The sequence below is a fragment of the Sorex fumeus genome, unplaced genomic scaffold, assembly GCF_029834395.1.
Source record: "Sorex fumeus unplaced genomic scaffold, SorFum_2.1 ptg000131l, whole genome shotgun sequence".
In the NCBI taxonomy this organism is placed as follows: Eukaryota; Metazoa; Chordata; class Mammalia; order Eulipotyphla; family Soricidae; genus Sorex; species Sorex fumeus.
In genome coordinates, this window is record NW_026606188.1 from 23,708,122 (window position 1) to 23,726,832 (window position 18,711).

General features: G+C 42.4%; 1 protein-coding gene across 1 annotated transcript in view; it reads left to right on the forward strand.

Moving 5' to 3' along the window:
• The window catches only part of ST7L (suppression of tumorigenicity 7 like), a 95,813-nt gene that overhangs the window by 4,186 nt on the left and 72,916 nt on the right, over positions 1 to 18,711 (forward strand). Inside the window, exon 3 of the mRNA XM_056138971.1 lies at positions 11,324 to 11,486. Within this exon, the coding sequence (XP_055994946.1) occupies positions 11,324 to 11,486 (163 nt within the window). The remainder of the gene's footprint in view (positions 1 to 11,323; positions 11,487 to 18,711) is intronic.

Below are 18,711 nucleotides of genomic sequence, written 5' to 3' on the forward strand. Positions count from 1 at the left end.
GAGCGAGGCTGATCATCACTTAAGTTGTCTGATTTCTAGCAAGTTAGTTAACTTTTCTCAGCCTCTTTTTTCCTCATCTGTAAACTGGAAATATTAATAACAGCCATTAGTAGGATTTTGAAGGCTAAATAAGATGATGTGTATAAAAGGCTAAATAAGATGATGTTGTACCAGCATGGTAGCTAGCTCGAGTAACCATCTGATAAATTTTGATTATGAAATTCATTATTCTGAAAAGTTCTAGAGTAAATCTATTTAGCTCAGCTTTTATCTTGTCTTATTTGAGAAAACAGTCATCTGCGTATTTATTTCATTTTCCCCTGTTGCCTTTGTTTCTTTTGTTTGCTTTGGTTTTGGTTTATTTGCAGTACTCATGGACTGCTCTGACTCTGTGCTTGAAGATTGCTCCTGGTGGTGTTTAGGAGTCTGTGTCAGGCAGAGAATTGACCCCAGGCCTCCTGCATGCATACACACAGTCAGCCCATTGAGCTGTCTCTCTAGCCATTTTGTCACCTTTAAATATCTGGCAATGACTGGACTCTTTGCCCAAGTATCATCGAAGTAACCCATGAATCTCTGAATACTGCTTGGGAGGCCCTTCTCCTCCCAAAAATAGAGTAATCTTTCTTTAAATATTTTTTAGTGGTATTGTTGCAGTCATCTGTCACTCTTAGTTTTTTTCTTTTTGGGGTCAGTTGGAGGGGTGCTCCTCCGTGTTCAAGGAATACTCCTGCCATGGTGCTTGGGGATCAAACCCAGTTCCTTTCCCAAAAGAATGGTATGTACTCTGGACCTTTACGCTATTTCTCTAACTCCAGGCTGTCTTTTTTTTTTGCTTTTTTTTTGCTTTTTGGGTCACACTCCGCGATGCTCAGGGGTTACTCCTGGCTCTGCACTCAGGAATTACTCCTGGTGGTGCTAGGAGGACCATATGGGATGCCGGAGATTGGACCCGGGTTGGCCACATGCAAGGCAAACTCCCTACCCACTGTACTATAACTCTGGCCCCAGACTGTCATTTATTTATTTATTTATTTTTCCTTTTTGGGTCACACCCGGCGATGCTCAGGGGTTACTCCTGGCTCATGCACTCAGGAATTGCTCCTGGCGGTGCTCAGGGGACCATATGGGGTGCTGGGAATCAAACCTGTGTTGGCTATGTTGGCTGCATGCAAGGCAAATGCCCTACTCGCTGTGCTATCGCTCCAGCCCCCAGACTGTCATTTTTAATTAAAAAAAATTTTTTTTGTTTCATAATACCTAAAGGAAGTAGTTTTACATCGTATAGAATTTGGGGAAATACTGGTGTAGATAAAAATTTACAATGTATAATAATGGCCAATGAATATTTCTGTACTTTTTTTCTTCTCATCTCTAGGTGGTGCTGTACAGCTATACTAAAATAATGGCATTTGGAATGTTGGACTTTTTTTTAAAAATTTTTTTTTAATTTTAGGCCACACCTGGTGATGCTTAGGGTTTACTCCTGGCTCTGCACTCGTGGATCACTCCTGGGATCATATGGGGTGCTGGGGATTAAACCCTGGGTCAGCTGTGTGCAAGGCAAGCATATAATACCTGCCTGATGTACTCTCTCTCCAGCCCCAGGTTTTTTAAGTTTAGAGGGTTTTTTCCTGTTTTTTATTTTAAATAGGGACTAACACTTGATCATACTGTTCTTGGTTTTTTTTTTTTTTTCAAATCATACTGTTAAAATGAAATGGAGGGCAGGAAAAATTCCTGTCTGTCTACTTTAAAAACTTTATTGAGTAATTTAGGATGAAAACTCTGTTAATATAAATCTCAAAATTTATTGACCATTTTTTTTTTGTTTTGTTTTCTGGGTTTGATTTTGGGTTATGTTGGGCAGTCCTGAGGGCTTCCTTTCTGGCTCCGCACTCAGGAATCACTCCTGGTGTGACTCAGTGGATCTTATGTGGTGCCGGGGATCAAACCCGAGTTGGCTGGGTGCAAGGCATGAGCCTTACTTACTGTATTATCCCTCTGGCCCCCTTGATTTCCCTCTTTATTACGTATTCTTTAACATGTTTTATCAATATCGTTTTAAAGTTTAAAGAAAATTATCTTAGGGGGAAAAGAAGAAATTTGGGACTGGAGAGATAATATAGTGGGTAGGGCACTTGCCTTGCACACAGTTCCATCCCAACACCCTATGTAGTCCCCCATGCCTCACTAGGAGTGATCCCTGAGCACAGAGCCAGGAGTAAACCCTGAGGATAGCCGATTGTGGTCCCAAACAAAATATAAAGAAAAGAAAATTATCTTCGCATAGCTGGTGTAACAGCTGTAAAGCATTGGTCTTAGAACCAGGAAATAGGATTTTTGAGTCTTTGCATTCACTAATTATAACTTTGGGCAAGTCATAAATTCTCTTGAACCTTAATTTCCTCATTTATGAGGGAGTAGAACTTAAATTTGTGTTCTATATTCTACATATAAACTTAGATATGTAACTTGTATATATCATATGTAAAGTAGTTGTTTTTAATTTTTTCATATATGCCACATTCAGGGCCACTCAGGTGGTTCTTGGAGGCCATTAGGGCCACATCTAGGGGTGCTTGGAGAACCAAAGTGTGCAGGCGATCAAACTTCAGGCCTTGTACTCTAGGCATGCGCTCTACTATTTGAGCCAAATCTTCTCCCCTAAATTTATATTGTTTTAAAATAGCATTTATATGTTTTATTTTATTAAAGCACTGTGATTTACAAAGTTAATCATAGTTGACTTTTAGACATAAAGTGTTCCAGCACCCATCCCACTACCAGTGTCAATTTTTCTCTGCCAGTATTCCCAGGCCCTCCCCCACCTCACTACTTCTGGCCTGCATCTCAACAGGCACATTTTAAAGTTGAAGTTTTTATCTCTTGTTTTCAGTCTTTTTGACTCTGTGATTTGAATATTTGGATATACCACTCCTTTATACTGCTGATGTACTGAATCCCTTTGACCTATTGCTTCGCATCTGTCTTTTCTTCCCTTCCTCCCGTTTTTTTTTTGTTCTCCCTCTGTCTTGGGGCTAAGGGTGATCTAGGCTTCCCATTTCCCTTTAAACCATTGCATTCCCTTGTCCAGTTATTCTAAATTCCACATCCTGTGTTTGTCCTTACTCTTTTGGCTTATTTCATTTAACATGATATCTTCCAGCTCCATCCATGTTTCAGTGAGTTACGTGATTTCATCATTCCTTACAGCTTGAAGTGTTCCATTGTGTGTATATACTGCAGCTTCATGGTTCACTTATCTATTGTTGGACATCTAGGCTGATTCCAGATCTTACTATTGTACTAAGTACTATTGTACTAAAATTTTTTTTTAATTGAATCACAATGAAATACACAGTTACAAAGTTGTTTGTGATTGCGTTTTAGTCATATAATGCTGGAATGAATAATGGTGTATGTCCTTTAAACAAATGTTTTTCTGACCTGGGGTAGATGCCCATAAGTGAAATTGCTGGGTTTCTTAGGAACTCAGTGCTAAGTTTACTTAGGAACTCAGTGCTAATTTTCTTAGGAACTCAGTGCTAAGTTTACTGAGAACTCTATGGTTTTCAGAAGGGTTGAACCAGGCAACATTCCCACAAGCAGTGGATGAGAGTTCCTTTTCACCATACTCCTGCCAATACAGATTGTTCCCAGTAATTTTGCTTTGTAGCATTCTCACTGGTGTGATATAATATCTTATTGTCTTGATTTCAATTTCCTAATAATAAATGATAAACGTTTGTGCATGTGACTGTTGGTCATGTGTTGGTCTTCTTTGGAGAAGTTTCTGTTCATTTCACTTCTTTGGAGAAGTTTCTGCTCCCCATTTTTTGATGGTTCAAAAAAAATTTTTTTGGTTATCTTTGCGAGTACTATATATATATTGGATAGCAACTCTTTATTCAAGATGATGTATTGAATGCAAATATTTTCTCCCATTCAGTTAGTTGTCTTCAGTTTTAGAGCATGTTATTTATTTTTGCCTTGTAGAAACCCTATTAATTTGATGTCTCAAAAACCAGCATTTTAGATTTAAAAAATTAGGAAAATGAAGAAACATTTGTTTGATTTTTGGAGCACAGCCAGTACTCAGGATTTAATCTATCTCTGCACTCAGGGGTCACTTCTGGCCTTGGGCTTGGAGGTCTCTATGTGGTGTTAGGGATGAAACCCAGATCAGCTGTGCTATGCAAGCACCCTTACCCCTGCCCCTGCATTCCCGCTTGGGCCCTAATTGCTAGAAACTTTTTATGTTTGTTTGGGTGCCACACCCAGTGATGTAGAACCTCCTGGCTCTGCACTCAGGAATTACTCTTGGTGGTACTCAGGTAACCATATGGGATGCTGGGAATTGAACCAGGTCAGCCGTATGCAAAACAAGTTCCCTACCCATTGTACTATCGCACTGGCCCTGCAGAATCTCTTGAGTCAGGCGGAATCCTGAGTAGGAATCCCAGCTCTAGAACTGTCTAGTGGTATGCACTAAAGTTGGTTGTATAAACTCACAGCATATTTATCTCTAATACTAGTTGTTGTAAGGATTAGATGACACATAGATTTGTACAGTGCTTGAGAAGTATCAGCAGTTATTGTTTTTATTGCTCATTTGTATTAAAATGTTGGCTCTGTGCCAGAGACATAGCTCAATGGACTGGATACATGCTTTGACAGTGGCCACCAAGGTTAGACTCCCAGCACTGCTGGCCTCACAGGAAACTACTACTAGGAGTAATTCCTGAATACAGGACTGAGGGTAGCACCTGAGCATCAAAAGGTGTGGCCCAAAACAAAAACAAAATATATAGACATACACATATATTTATATATTTATATAAATTTGACCCTGAAGTTGAAAATGTGGTGAGGGCTGCAACTCAGTAGTAGAGCACATACTTTTCATATGTGAGGCCTTGGATTAAATTCCTGGCGTCTTAAAAATAATATGTTGGAAAAGTCTCTGATACCATTGAATAATCATTACAAAAATTGAAAAGGGAGCTGGAGAGAAAGAATAAGGTACTCTTGCCTTGCATGCCCAGATTCGATGCCTGGCACTCCATATAATCTTCTGAGTACTTCCAGGAGTATAGTTCTATATTCAGTCAAGTATGGCCCATCCTCTTCCCCCCAACTGCACTACACACACAAAAAGCCTAGGGTAGAGTGAATAAAAGGATTACGGTGTGCCTTCTACTCTAATTCACTGATTCTATCCCCTCTTTTGTAAGGTCTCTTAAGCACCACTTGGTGTGGTTCAAAAACTTAACAAAATGAAACGCCTAAAAACCTAATAAAGTCCATTGTTGCTGATGGTTAATGTCTCTATCATCCGGTATAAATCTTTTGTGTATTTTTGACAAGAAAAATTTCTACTTGTGTTATTTCCTCTTATCCCTTGATCACTTGACTTCCCGCTAATCATTGATTTGCTGGAGCGGGCACCAGTAACGTCTCTATTTGTCCCTGTCGCGTGCTAGTGTAGCCCAATGGTGTCTGTTCTAGGGCGATTAGAGGCCACCCCAAAAGCCTCTATCCCTCTCGGAGAGCCTGGCAAGCTACCGAGAGTATTCTGCCTGCGCGGCAGAGCCTCGCAAGCTATCCGTTGTGTATTCGATATGCCAAAACCAGTAATTACAATGGGTCTCATTCCCTCTTATGTTTTAAATAAACATTGTCCTATTTCTATTTCTTGTTTTGGGGCCAGACCTGGTGGTACTCAGAGCTTACTCCTACCTCTGCGTTCAGGAATCACTACTGGCAGGGGTTGGGGAACTGTATGGGGGTAGGAATTGAACTGCTTGAGACTGCTTGCTCTCCAACCCTGATCATATTTCTTAATAAAACATAATAGAAACCAAATTATGACCATATTTGGTGATTGATTGCTTGTTAACAAAAGTGGATCCTAAGAGAATCCATTGTAATCTAACTATAGTAGTGGTATAAGGGCCAGGGAGAGAGCTGGAGCACACGCTTTTGCATAGAGGAATCCAGGGTTTGATCACGTGGCTGCTGAACACTGCTAGGGGTGACCCCACGTACTGAGCCAGGAATAGCTCTGAAGCATGGCTGGGTATGGCCCCAGGAAACAAAAATAACATCAATAAGAAGCATTAGTGGCGTGATAGAAAAAAACTCTGCACTTTGATTTTCTAATACTGACTGCACGCAGCCAACATGGCCGACCCGAGTTCGATTCCTCCGCCCCCCTCCGAGAGCCCGGCAAGCTACCGAGAGTATCTCACCTGCACAGCAGAGCCTGGCAAGCTACCCATGATGTATTCAATATGCCAAACACAGTAACAACAAAGTCTCCAGTGGAGACGTTACTGGGCCTGCTCGAGCAAATCGATGAACAATGGGAGGACAGTGACAGTGACCTATAAATGTTAATGCAGTTAGCCAGTGTTAAGTAATTAGACTTCAGTGTGATACAAAATAACTCCCATGTGCTTAGCATCTTTGTAACATTTATTTTTGCTGAAACAAAAATATAATATTCCTAAAGGTTTGAAAACTGATATATGTGTCATTATTTCTGCTTGTGATTACAGGGAAATAATTTTTTAAAAAAAGATTCTAGTCTCTAGAGGGTTTTGATCCCTGGTACCCCATGGCTTCCTGAGCATTGCAGTGTTGTTTTGGAGATTCACCAGCATCACTGGGGTTACCCTCATCACCTTGGTGACCCCCACACTGTGGGACCCAAAGGGCACACTGTATTTAAAAAAAAAATAGTATTTTTTTTGCTTTTTTGGGTCACATTCAGCAATGCTTAGGGGTTACTCCTGACTCTGCACTCAGTAATTACTCCTGGTGGTGCTCGGAGGAACTATATGGGATCTTTTAAAATTTTTTTTAATTGAACCACAATGAAATACACAGTTACAAAGTTGTTCGCGATTGCGTTTTAGTCATACAATGTTCTAATAACTGTCCCTTCACCAGTGAACATTTTCTACCACCAGTGGCCCCATTTTCCCTCCCATCTACAACCCACCCCCTACCTGCCTCTATGGCAGGCACTTTTCTTTCCTTTCTGTCTCTCTCTTTTTGTCTCTTTCTCTGTCCTCTGTCTCTGTCTCTGTCTCTCTTTTTCTTCCTTCCTCCTTTTGGGCCTATGGTTTACAGTCCAGATAATGAAAGGCTTTCAGGTGTATCCCTATACCTACTTTCAAAACTCAGTTCCTTTACAAAATAATTATTTCCAGCTTTTATTGTCTCCTGGCCCTTGTTTACCCTGCCCTTGGAAATTAGGCTCATTTTATATATATACATTTGCCTTAGGGGCTGGAGCGATAGCACAGTGGGTAGGGCGTTTGCCTTCCAAGCGGCCAACATGGCCGACCCGAGTTCGATTCCTCCGCCCCTCTCGGAGAGCCCGGCAAGCTACCGAGAGTATTTGATATGCCAGACACAGTAACAACAAAGTCTCCAATGGAGACGTTACTGGGCCCGCTCGAGCAAATCGACGATCAACGGGAGGGCCTTATATATATACATATACATATGTATATATATGTATATATACATATGTATATGTGTATATACACACACATACACATATAATATATAGACACATTATATTCTCACCAACAGTGAAGGAGAGTCTCTTTTTGCATCTACCAGCACTGGTTGCTCTTGTTCTTACGGATATGAAAGCACTGTATTCTTTTTTGTTTTTTTTTTTTGCTTTTTGGGTCACACCCGGCGATGCTCAGGGGTTACTCCTGGCTTTGCACTTAGGAATTACTCCTGGCGGTGTTCGGGGGACCATATGGGATGCTGGGAATCGAACCCGGGTCAGCCGCATGTAAAGCAAATGCCCTCTACCCCCTGTATTATTGCTCCGGCCCCATGAGGGCACTGTATTCTTATACCCTGACATGGAACTGCTCGCCTAGTTGGCAAAGTATTGCCAGCAGTGGCCCCTATGCCTCATGAGCACTCCTTGGGAGCTCCCTTTCCCCCTAAAATGATTATAATCTTAGCATGGATGTGTTTAATTGTTTCAGTAAAATAATGCATTTGTCCACAGTGTTTGTCAGGAGAATAATCAATGTGATGATTTGTCACGCCCCTTGCCATTTTTGTTGTGACAAGGGGTTACACACTGGGTAATTGAACTCACTGGGAGTTGCACACCCCAGCTATGGTACTCACACGTGTTTAGCTGTGTTGTGGCAGAGACTGAATATTCTGTTGGAGTGTTGGGGTTCCCCACTAAATGTGGGCTGCATTGGGGATTTAACTCATGGTCTAATGCTAGCAAGGCTTGTGCTTTTTAACCCCTGAGCCAGCCCGGGCCCCCAGTGTATGATTTTTCTTGCTGGTTTGTTTATTTTAGGATCACACTTCATGGTGCTTGGGGGCACTTCTGGATCTGTGCTTGGCAGTTGATTCCAGCAGTGTGATTGTGTGTCATCTCTACATGAAGAGAAAGTGTGCTTGGGGAATGAGTAACAGCAGCAGAGCCAGTAGGCATGATTTCAGCTGACAAGATTATTGTAAAAGGAAAACACAGGACTAAATGAGGTTCTGTATTTGTTCTGTGGGATCTCTGCCACAACACAGCTAAACACATGTGATCAGTTGCGCTAAAACACAAATGAGCAAGGAAAGAGTTGAGAAATTTGGCATGTCTAAATAGGAAACATTCTGCTAATTTGGTATCAGAGACCTACTTTTGATTCCCCATCTATTACAGTGATAAATAAAACAAAGAACGGATTATCCTGGGTTTTTTTTTTTTTTTTGGTTCACACCCGGCGATGCTCAGGGGTTACTCCTGGCTCTGCACTCAGGAATGACTCCTGGCGGTGCCCAGGGGACCATATGGGATGCTGGGAATTGAACCTGGGTCGGCCGCGTGCAAGGCAAACGCCCTACCCCCTGTGCTATCACTCCAGCCCCTATCCTGGTTTTTAAATGGTTTACTGTGAGAGTCTACTAAACTCTTCAACTGCCAAATACTGCAGGTAGTATTTTTTTTCCAATAAAGAAAGTACTTTGGGGGCCAGAGTGATAGTATATGAGTAGAACGCTTACTTGCACAGACCAGCCAGTGTTTGATTCCCAGCACCCCATCCCGGCTGGGAGCACTGCCAGGAAAGATCCTTGAGTGCAGAGTTAGAGTAATCTCTGAGCATTAAGAGATGTGCCCCCAAACCAAAAGAAAACCCAAACCCCAAAATCCCCAAAACTTTTTTGGGGTCAGAGAGGTATTAGCGGGGTTAGGGCATTTGCCTTTTATACTGCCAACCCCAATTCAATCCCAGATACCACATATGGTCCCCCAAACCCCAAAGCATGAGCACCACTGAGTATTGCCCCAAAATTGGAACAATAAGCACTTTAATTCTATTTTATTTTATTTTATTTATTTTTATTAGTGAAACACCATGAGGTACAGTTGTAGACTTACAAATTTTTGTGCTTGCGTTTCAGTTGTACAGTGATCAAATACCCATCCCTCCACCAGTGCCCATTCTCCACCACCACTGATCCCAGTATCCCTCTCCCCTCCCCCCCATCCTACCCTGCCTCTGTGGCAGGGCACTCCCTTTTGTTCTCTCTTTCCTTTTGGTTGCTGTGGTTTGCAAAAGAGGCATTCAGTGGCAATCATGTTTGGTCTATAGTCTACTCTCAGCACGCGTCTCTCATCCTGGGAGGATCCTCCCAACACTGTTTATTTGGTGCTCCCTTCTTTATCTGAGCTGCCTTTTCCCCTAGCAAAGCACTTTAATTCTTGTTTTCATATTTAATAACCAGTACACTGAGACTCTGGATTAGAGTTTTAGTGATTTGCCTCAACTTTACAGCTAAAACGTGGCTGAGTTAGAAGTCAGATATGGTCCTCATATCCCTGGCCTGCGCTGATTCCACCATGCTAATTGCTTGAGAATTGTTTCCTTTTAATAGTACTATAGGTGCCGATTGGAGAGATAGTACAGAGAGTAAGGTGCATGCCTTGTACTTAGGAACCTGAGTTTTATCCCAGGCACCCCTGTTGTCCTCGATCCCCTGCCAAGGGTGATTCCTTGAGTACAGAGATAATTCCTGAGCACTACCAGGTGTGACCCCAACCAAAAAACATCCTCAAAGATTAAAATGACAATATCAAATATGTTAAATTTTTTATATATTGTACACCCTCTCAGACTGGAGCGATAGCACAGCGGTAGGGCGTTTGCCTTGCACGAGGCTGACCTGGCCAGCCCGGGTTCGATTCCTCTGTCCCTCTTGGAGAGCCCTGCAAGCTACCGAGAGTATCTCCCCCTCACAGCAAAGCCTGGCAAGCTACCTGTGACATATTCGATATGCTAAACACAGTAACAAGTCTCAAAAAATGGAGACGTTACTGGGCCCGCTCTAGCAAATTGATGAACAGTGGGAGGACAGTGACAGTGACAGTATACACCCTCTTATGCTTTATTTACAGTTGTGTTTCTTCTAGCTATGCTTAAGCTTGTCAGAATTCATGCAAGTACTCCACTCTGGAAGCAGCTGCATCTGATCTTGGGGTGCCTAATCTCTAATTTTATAAAACGCCATTTAGATGTTTCCCACAGATCCCATCTTGGAGTGCGTAATTTCTTAACTTTTATGTGACTCTTTTTTTCTCTCCTTTCTCTTATTTCCTTTTTTGGGACCATATGTAGTGCCTGGGATTGAATCGGGGTCAGCTGCGTGCAAGGAAAATGCTCTACTCTCTGTACTATTTGTCTCTGGTTTTCACATTTTGTTTGTTTTGTCCACCTCTGGCAGTGCTCAGGGATCACTTCGGGCGAGGTTTGGGAGACCATATTCGGTGTTGGGGATTGAGCCAAAGTTGGTTGTATACAGGAGAAGTGCACTATCCATTGTACTATTGCTCTGGTTCTCATATTTTGTAATAAAAATGTTGTACTTCACTAAGGAAATTTTTATTAGCTATAGAGAGAATGGTAAGGCATTTAACCTTGCATATGATTGTAGCCATAGCAATGAACGGTTTAAATCCTTGTACTGCATATAATCCGCCAAGCATCACAAGTGTGGCCCCTGAGCACAGACTTGCTGTGGCCCTTGAGTGCTCCTGGGTACGCCACCAAGAGTAGCCCTAAGCTCCACCAGGTGTGCCCCCTGCATTTTTTTTAATGGTAAAACTAGGGAACATTTTTACTCAGTATATGTTAGTGAGGAATCTTTTTTGGGCTTTCTTTGTGGAAGGAAAGTACATTTAAAATCCTGACTTAATTATCTTGAGAGACTTTCTGTTTAAGCTCATATACTTGTCAATTCTGTTTTAAATAATATTTTCTGTTTTTCATAGATATTTGAATGGTGGTACTTTCATAAACATGGCACATCTTTTATTGAGCAAATCTCTATAAGCCACTTGCGACCACTGATGGGAGGAGCAGAAAGCAGTATTTCAGAACCAGGTTCTCCTTCCAGCAACAGAGAAAGTGAAGCCAGCAGACAGAATTTGTCAGGTGACTACTTATCTAATGTGTTTTTAGAGCTGTAAAGTTTGGCTATGGGAGATAGAAAACTCACAACAGAGATATTTTGTCTTTCATGTAAATATTCTAATGCATAACCGATTGGAGATCATCAGAGACCCAAATTCCTATTAGCCTGCCACCTCCACGTTTTTTCCTTGTGGTCCAAGATAGTATTTCTGGTTTCTGCCATCATACCCACATTCCAATCAACAGGAAGAAGAATCGACCCAGGGAAAGGACTTTCTTCCTTCCTCCCTCATCCCATAGCAGCCAGGAATATCTCTTGGAAGTACTGCATGCTATTTCAGTTTAGTACTGGCCAGACCTTTGTGAAACATCCACAACTAGTTATCAGGGTGACTGGAAATTATTATCATTTTTCTCAGTGGACATTTGTCCACGGGAATCTCATTACTGATAAAGGGGAGAAAAGAGACAATTATCCATTACTGCCATGAAAGTAAAACTGGGAAAAATATTTTTTCTTCTCACTTTATTTACTGTGACATGAAAAATCTCAGTTTGTCACGTATAGCTATTCCATTGTTATGCTTGAATTGTAGTTTGTTCCTGTAACTCAGGAGATTTATAGTCATGAACCATGTAAAGCCCATGACATTATGTGGTCTCGCTCTTGTACCTGACAGAGAGACATGCCTGCTTCTCACTGACTGCTTGCTTTCAATGGCTCACAACTGAGGTTATAATACTCAGATGATCCTTGGGAGGAGAAAGATTCCCCACTTTTTCTCTGTGTGTATCCAGTAATACAGAGGAAATATTAGTGACATGCAGTTATAAAAGTTAGTTTAGAAGAGTATTTTTTTTTTTATGTAGGAGTACTGCTATTTATTCAGCCACTGATTAGCTGATTGAATTGGGTATGAACTCCACCTTAACTTTTTTTTTCATAATTTTATTATTTTTTTTTTATATTTATACATTGAATCACTGTGGGAAAAGTTACAAAGCTTTCAGGTTTAAGTCTCAGTCATACAATGATCAAACACCTTTCCCTTCACCAGTACTCATTTTTCATCACCAAGAACCCCAATAAACCCCTCCTCCTACCCCTCCCAATGCCTGTGAGGCAGATGATTTCCACTTAACTCTTCTCTACATTGATTACATTCATTATTTTGATAAAAGATGCACCATTATTGTTTAGAATTTCACCCCCAACAATCAGAATTGCTGAAAAGGCATTGTGAAACACTTTGTTTTGTATAGTTGGTTATGAGAATAATATAATGATTTTGGATTTCTGCAAAGAGCTAGATAATTGTGAGATTGGTTTCTGTGCATCTGGTTTTATGGCCGTGCCACAGAACCACTTGTAAGGGGCAACTCGTGACCTTGGTAGGGCGTGAAGGACAAGCCAGTGCTGCCCCCCTTCCCACGAGACTGCAGTTGCCCCGTCATGGCCAGCTCGTTCTGAGGCAGCAGCCACCTTGCTGCTGGGGGGCAAAAAGGTGGAAGGGAGCAACACCCTTTCCCTCCTGGGGAGGCATGGCGCCATAGTTTAACGCTTGTTCCATTCACTTTTCTGTCGCAAGCTTTCGGGCTCTGGACAAAGTCCTTTTGCCTCTGGAGCCATGGTCGTGCCAGAGAGCCGGTCATGGGGGGCAACTCGTGACCTCGGTAGGGCATGAAAGACGAGCTGGTACTGTCCCCCTTCCCATGAGACTGCAGTTGCCCCGTCACCGCCCACTCATACCTGGATTTCCAATAAGCTCTGAGGCAGTGGCCACCTTGCCACTGGAGGGTTGGGGGGGGGGGGAGCATGGCGCCATAGTTTAGTGCTTGGTCCATTCACTTTTCTGCTGCAAGCTGTTGGACTCTGGACTAAGTCCTTTTGCCTCTGGAGCTATGGCTGTGTTAGAGAGCCGCTCGTGGGGGGCAACTTGTGACCTCGGTAGGGCGTGAAGGACGAGCCGGTACTGCCCCCCTAGAAGAGTGTTTTTGGATTATTGTTCCTTTCATTTGGTATAGGTAGTCATACAGTAATGATACAAATGAATAAATTCTAAAAGTTACCACAATGTCTCATTTGTTCAGTAAACCCAACCTCTAAAGTTATGGCGATTTATTTTAAATTTTAAACTTTTGTTATTTGTTGGTTTTGGGCCACATTCAGCTCTGCTGTACTTCTGGCTCTGGGCTCAAGTCTCACTTCTGTTAGGACTTTGGTGACCAAATGGGTTGCCTGGGATTGAACCCGTGTCTGCTGCATGCAAGGCAAGTGCCCTACCGCTGAACTGTCGCTCCAACCTGAGAGTTATGGTAATTTAGTAGAAAATGAGGGCCAGAGAGTATAGCAGGTAGGGCACTTGCCTTGTATGTCAACCTGGGTTGGATCCCTGCATATGGCTTCCCAGTACCATCAGGAGTGATCTCTGAGTGCAGAGCTAGGAGCACAGCCTGGGTGTGCTTCAGCAACCCCCTCATCCCCGGGAAAAGAAAAAAGTACTACTTGAGTACAGTTGTTGGCACTTTCAGATGTGGTCAGGGAAAGTAGCATTTAAATTCAACCCTGAAGCATGAGTGGGTGTTGACCAGGAGGTTGGCAGGCATTTAGGAGCACAGGAAAGAATATGGCAATTTTCTTTCCCCTTCTCCTCTTTCATTAAATAATTACAGAACTCATAAGAATGAGAAGGATTAAGATAAACATTACATAGATCTTTCCTCAAAAAGCTTAGTCTTAAATGAAAATACTTTCATAAGTTTCATTCCTGTTGTTAGTATTGAATATACCATTATATAATGACAGTTGTGATAACCATAAAGACATTCATCATGGGAGAGGATTCTGATAAATAAATGATGGTAAAATGTATAAAGATACTTTTGTAGAGAATATATATGATACTGTGGGGACAGAAAAGAGGGAGTGTTCAGTTGTTCTTGGAAGGAAAATAACAAAATATTTCTCTAAGAGATGCTTGAATTCACCTCAACAGTGACTCAGAATTCTCCTTTAGTTCAACTTTCTCTCCCAGGGTATTCTATACTATTCTCTTCTACAAACATATATCTGAGTAGAACCAATTTTAAATATCCCAGCAGAGAAAGAGAGTACCGTGGGGAGGGCCCTTGCCTTGCATGTGCCTGGCCCTGCTTCTGTCTCTAGTACCCAAATGGCTCCCCGAGCACTGCTAGGAGTGATCCCTGAGTACTGAGCCAGGAATAAGTCCTGAGCACCACTGGCTGTAGTTCAATAAGAAAATAAAAATAATTCTGTTCTAAAAAGTCAGAGAGATAGTACAGGGGCTAAGGTATTTGCCGTGCTACTGAGTCCAATTTGATCCTTGGCACTGCATATGGTCCTCTCAGTCATCTCTGGAGAGATCCCTGAGTACTGCCCCAAAACCAAACCAAACCAAACCAAACCACTGAAAACCTTTTAAAATTACATTCTAGCCTTAAGCTCAAAAGTTCTGGACCTACATTTCTTTTGTTGTTGTTGTTGTTGTTTTTGGGTAATACTTGGCAGTACTCAGTGCTCACTTCTGGCTCTCTGCTCTCAGCTTAGAGGTACTGGGAATCAAACTGGGCTTGGCTGCATGCCAGGCAAGCACTCAGTCCGCTCTATTATCTCTCCAGCCCTTAGACTTTGAATTTTTTAAGCTTTTGGGCCATACCTGATGGTCTTGGGGGATCTCATGGGATGCCAGGGATAGAACCCAGGTCAGCTGTGTGCAAGGCAAATGCTCTACCTGCTGTACTATGGCTCCAACCTCTAGACCCACATTTCAGTTTTTTGTTTGTTTTTGGGTCACACCTGGCAGTACTCAGGAACTACTGCTGGCTCTGCACCCAGGAATAACTCCTAGCAGTGCTCAGGGAACCATGTGAGATGCCAGGGATCAAACCTGGGTCTGCTGCATGCAAGGCAGGCATCTTACCTGCTGTACTATTGCTCCAGTCCCTAGACCTACATTTCTGTCATAACTCACCTTTAATCACCTTAAGCGCTCAGAACTTACTCTTTGCAAAAAAAATCTATCTTCATATCGGCTTCTTCCGTAATTCTGAAATGTTAATGGTACCCAGTTACAGTTCTAGAGACTTTGAATTGTTTCTGATAATCAAAGATTTAATTACTCTTTCCTCATTCAGCCAATTGACCGCTTCTCCCCAGTATTGTATTGATTCACTTCAAATCTTGAGTCATTCTACCTTCTTTGATTTTATCATTCATTGCCCTCTATCTCAGCTTTCAACCTATGTTTCCTTGACTCTTGCTATAGTATCTATTTTCTCTGCCTCTGTGACTTCTAGTTAGTTTTCTCCTCTCATTAAAAAAACTGTTTCTCAGAAGGTAAGGATTTTTCTTGCATGGGGCTGACCGCAGTTGAATCTGTCACTGCAGATGGTCCCTTGAGCACCACCAGGCCTAAACCTCTTTCCCTCACCAAAAAAAAAAAAAAAAAAGAAAAAGAAAAAAGTAGGTTTGGGCCAGGTTGGATTTCCCCAGTATCTCATATGGGCCTCTGAGCCTGCCAGGAATAATCACTGACCACAGAGTAAGCCCTGAGCACTGCTGGTTGTTGCTCTAAAATCAAAGAAAAGAAGAAGCCTCAAAACTTTTAAAACTATTGAGTTTTTTATGCTCTTAAAAAAAATGGGGTTGAAGTGATAGCACAGCTGGTAGAGCGTTTGGCTTACATGCGGCCAACCCAGGTTTGATTCCCAGCATCCCATATGGTCCCCCAAGCACCGCCAGGTGTAATTCCTGAATGCATGAGCCGGGGTAACCCCTGAGCATCACCGGGTGAGACCCAAAAAGAAAAAAAAATCAAATGTGGGGGCTGGAGCAGTAGGACTGGAGAGGTTTGAGCATTTGCCTTGCGTGTGGCCGACCGGGGTTCAACCCCTGGCATCCCATATGGTCCCCCGAGCAGGAGTAATTCCTGAGGTAGAGCCAGGAGTAGCCCCAGAGCATCCCTGAGTGTGACTCAAAAACAAAAGAAATGATCAGAGCTTCAAAGAAATTTGTCCAATTTATGTTACTATCAGGACATAGATTGTGCCCTCAGTATTTACCATGTTAGGTCTGGGGGAATGACGGGAAGGCCTGGAGCACAAGCCTCTGGCTCCATCCCCAGTATTGTGTGCTACTACCCAAGCACTACCTGACCTGGCTTCCGAGTATTGATGGGTGTGACTTCAATGATTACCACGTTAGAAATTAAAGCATAAATAGAAAAATATTAATTATTTAAAAATAGCAACTGATTATTACATATTTCTGTGACCTCCCCCAAATCTGTATGTTGAGATTAACTTCTGATATAGCTGTATTTGGAGACAGGACTTTAAGGAGGTAATTAAGGTTAAACGTGTTAAAAATGGTGGTGACCTAATCTATTAAAATTCTAAGGAGGAGGAAGAGAGCCTTAGATGAATTTCTTTCATTACCATGGAAGAACACTGGGAGAAGGCACCTATCTGCAAGGCAGGAAGAGAGCTCTCACCAAAACCCACCCATGCTGGTATTCTGATTTCAGCCTTCCAGCCCTCAGAACTGTGAAAGTATAAATGTCTGTTGTTTAAATCATCTTGTATATAGAATTTTGTTATGATAGCTTGAGCTACTGTCACGGTCACTGTCACGGTTTTCCCGTTGTTCATCGATTTGCTCGAGCAGGCCCAGTAACATCTCCATCGTGAGACTTCTTGTTACTGTGTTTGGGATATCGAATACATCACCGGGAGCTTGCCAGGCTTTGCCGTGCGGGCGAGATACTCTCGGTAGCTTGCCGGGCTCTCCGAGAGGGGCAGAGGAATTGAACTCAGGTCGGCCATATTGGCTGCGTGCAAGGCAAACGCCCTACCGCTGTGCTATCGCTCCAGCCCTTGAGCTACTGTGCATTTGAAAAATTGTTATATTTTAAAAAAGAAAAAGTTTCGCTGCATATGCTGCCTGAGCCCATGTGCTGCTTACACCCATGAGCACATGTGGTGCCTGAGCACATGTGTTGCCCGCATCTCCCCTCTTGAGATGTGTACTTTCATACTTTCATGTCTCTTGTTAGGATGTGTGTAGGGATTCTCTCCATTCTTGGAGGAGCTCATGTTGTCTCTTGAGCACAGTACATTCTTTCATTCTCTCCACTCACTCCCACTACCTTGCTCTTCTCCCCTTCAATACCTCCAAATAAAATCTGTTCTACTTCAAAAAAAAAGAAGAAAAAGTTTTGTCAGAAGACTGCTTTGTTTACATTTGTTTAATTCTCTTGATACCTAACTCTATATTTATACATGTATGTCTATATCTATTTAAATTACTCCAGCTCTGTGTTGTATGTTGGGTCACTCCACGTGGTGCTTGGAGGACCATATGTGATCCTGGGGATTGAATTTGGGTTGGTCACATGCAAAACAAGCACCCTACTCACTATACTATCTTATTTGTCTTGTTGGCCCCTTAAATCTATTGAATATATGTTTTTTTTTCCTTAAATTTTTATTAGTGAAACACCATGAGGTACAGTTGTAGACTTAACAGATTTTTGTGCTTGGGTTTCAGTTATACAATGATCGAATACCCATCCCTCCACCAGTGCCCATTCTCCACCACCACTGATCCCAGTATCCCTCCCACTCCCCATCTCCCATCCCACCCTACCTCTGGCAGGGCATTCACTTTTGTTATCTCTCTCCTTTTGAGTGCTGCGGTTTGCAAAAGAGACATTGAGTAGCAATCATGTTCAGTCTATAGTCTACTCTCATCACACATCTCCCATCCTGGGAGAAATCTCCCAACACCCTTTATTTGATGCTCCCTTCTCTATCTGAGCTGCCTTTTCCCCTAGCGTGTGCGGCTGGCCTCAAAGCCATGGAGTAATCCTCCTGGTACTTATCTCAGCTATTCTTGGGTGTTAGTCTCCTACTTTGTTACTTTATGTTCCCCAGATAGAAGAAAGTTTAGTTTTGAGATGTGGCTGAGTAATAAAGTACATGCCCCATATATGTGATACCCTGAATTTGATCGCGCGCGCGCACGCGCGCACACACACACACACACACACACACACACACACACACACACAGAGAAGACAGTTTATTTTTCACATTTACTACTGCATTATATGTTGTTGGTTTATTTTTGTTGTGGGGGACTGAGGCTCACACTTGGCTGTGCTCAGGGGTTACTTCTGGCTCTGTCCTCAGAGATCATTCTTGGCTGTGCTCTGGGGACTATCTG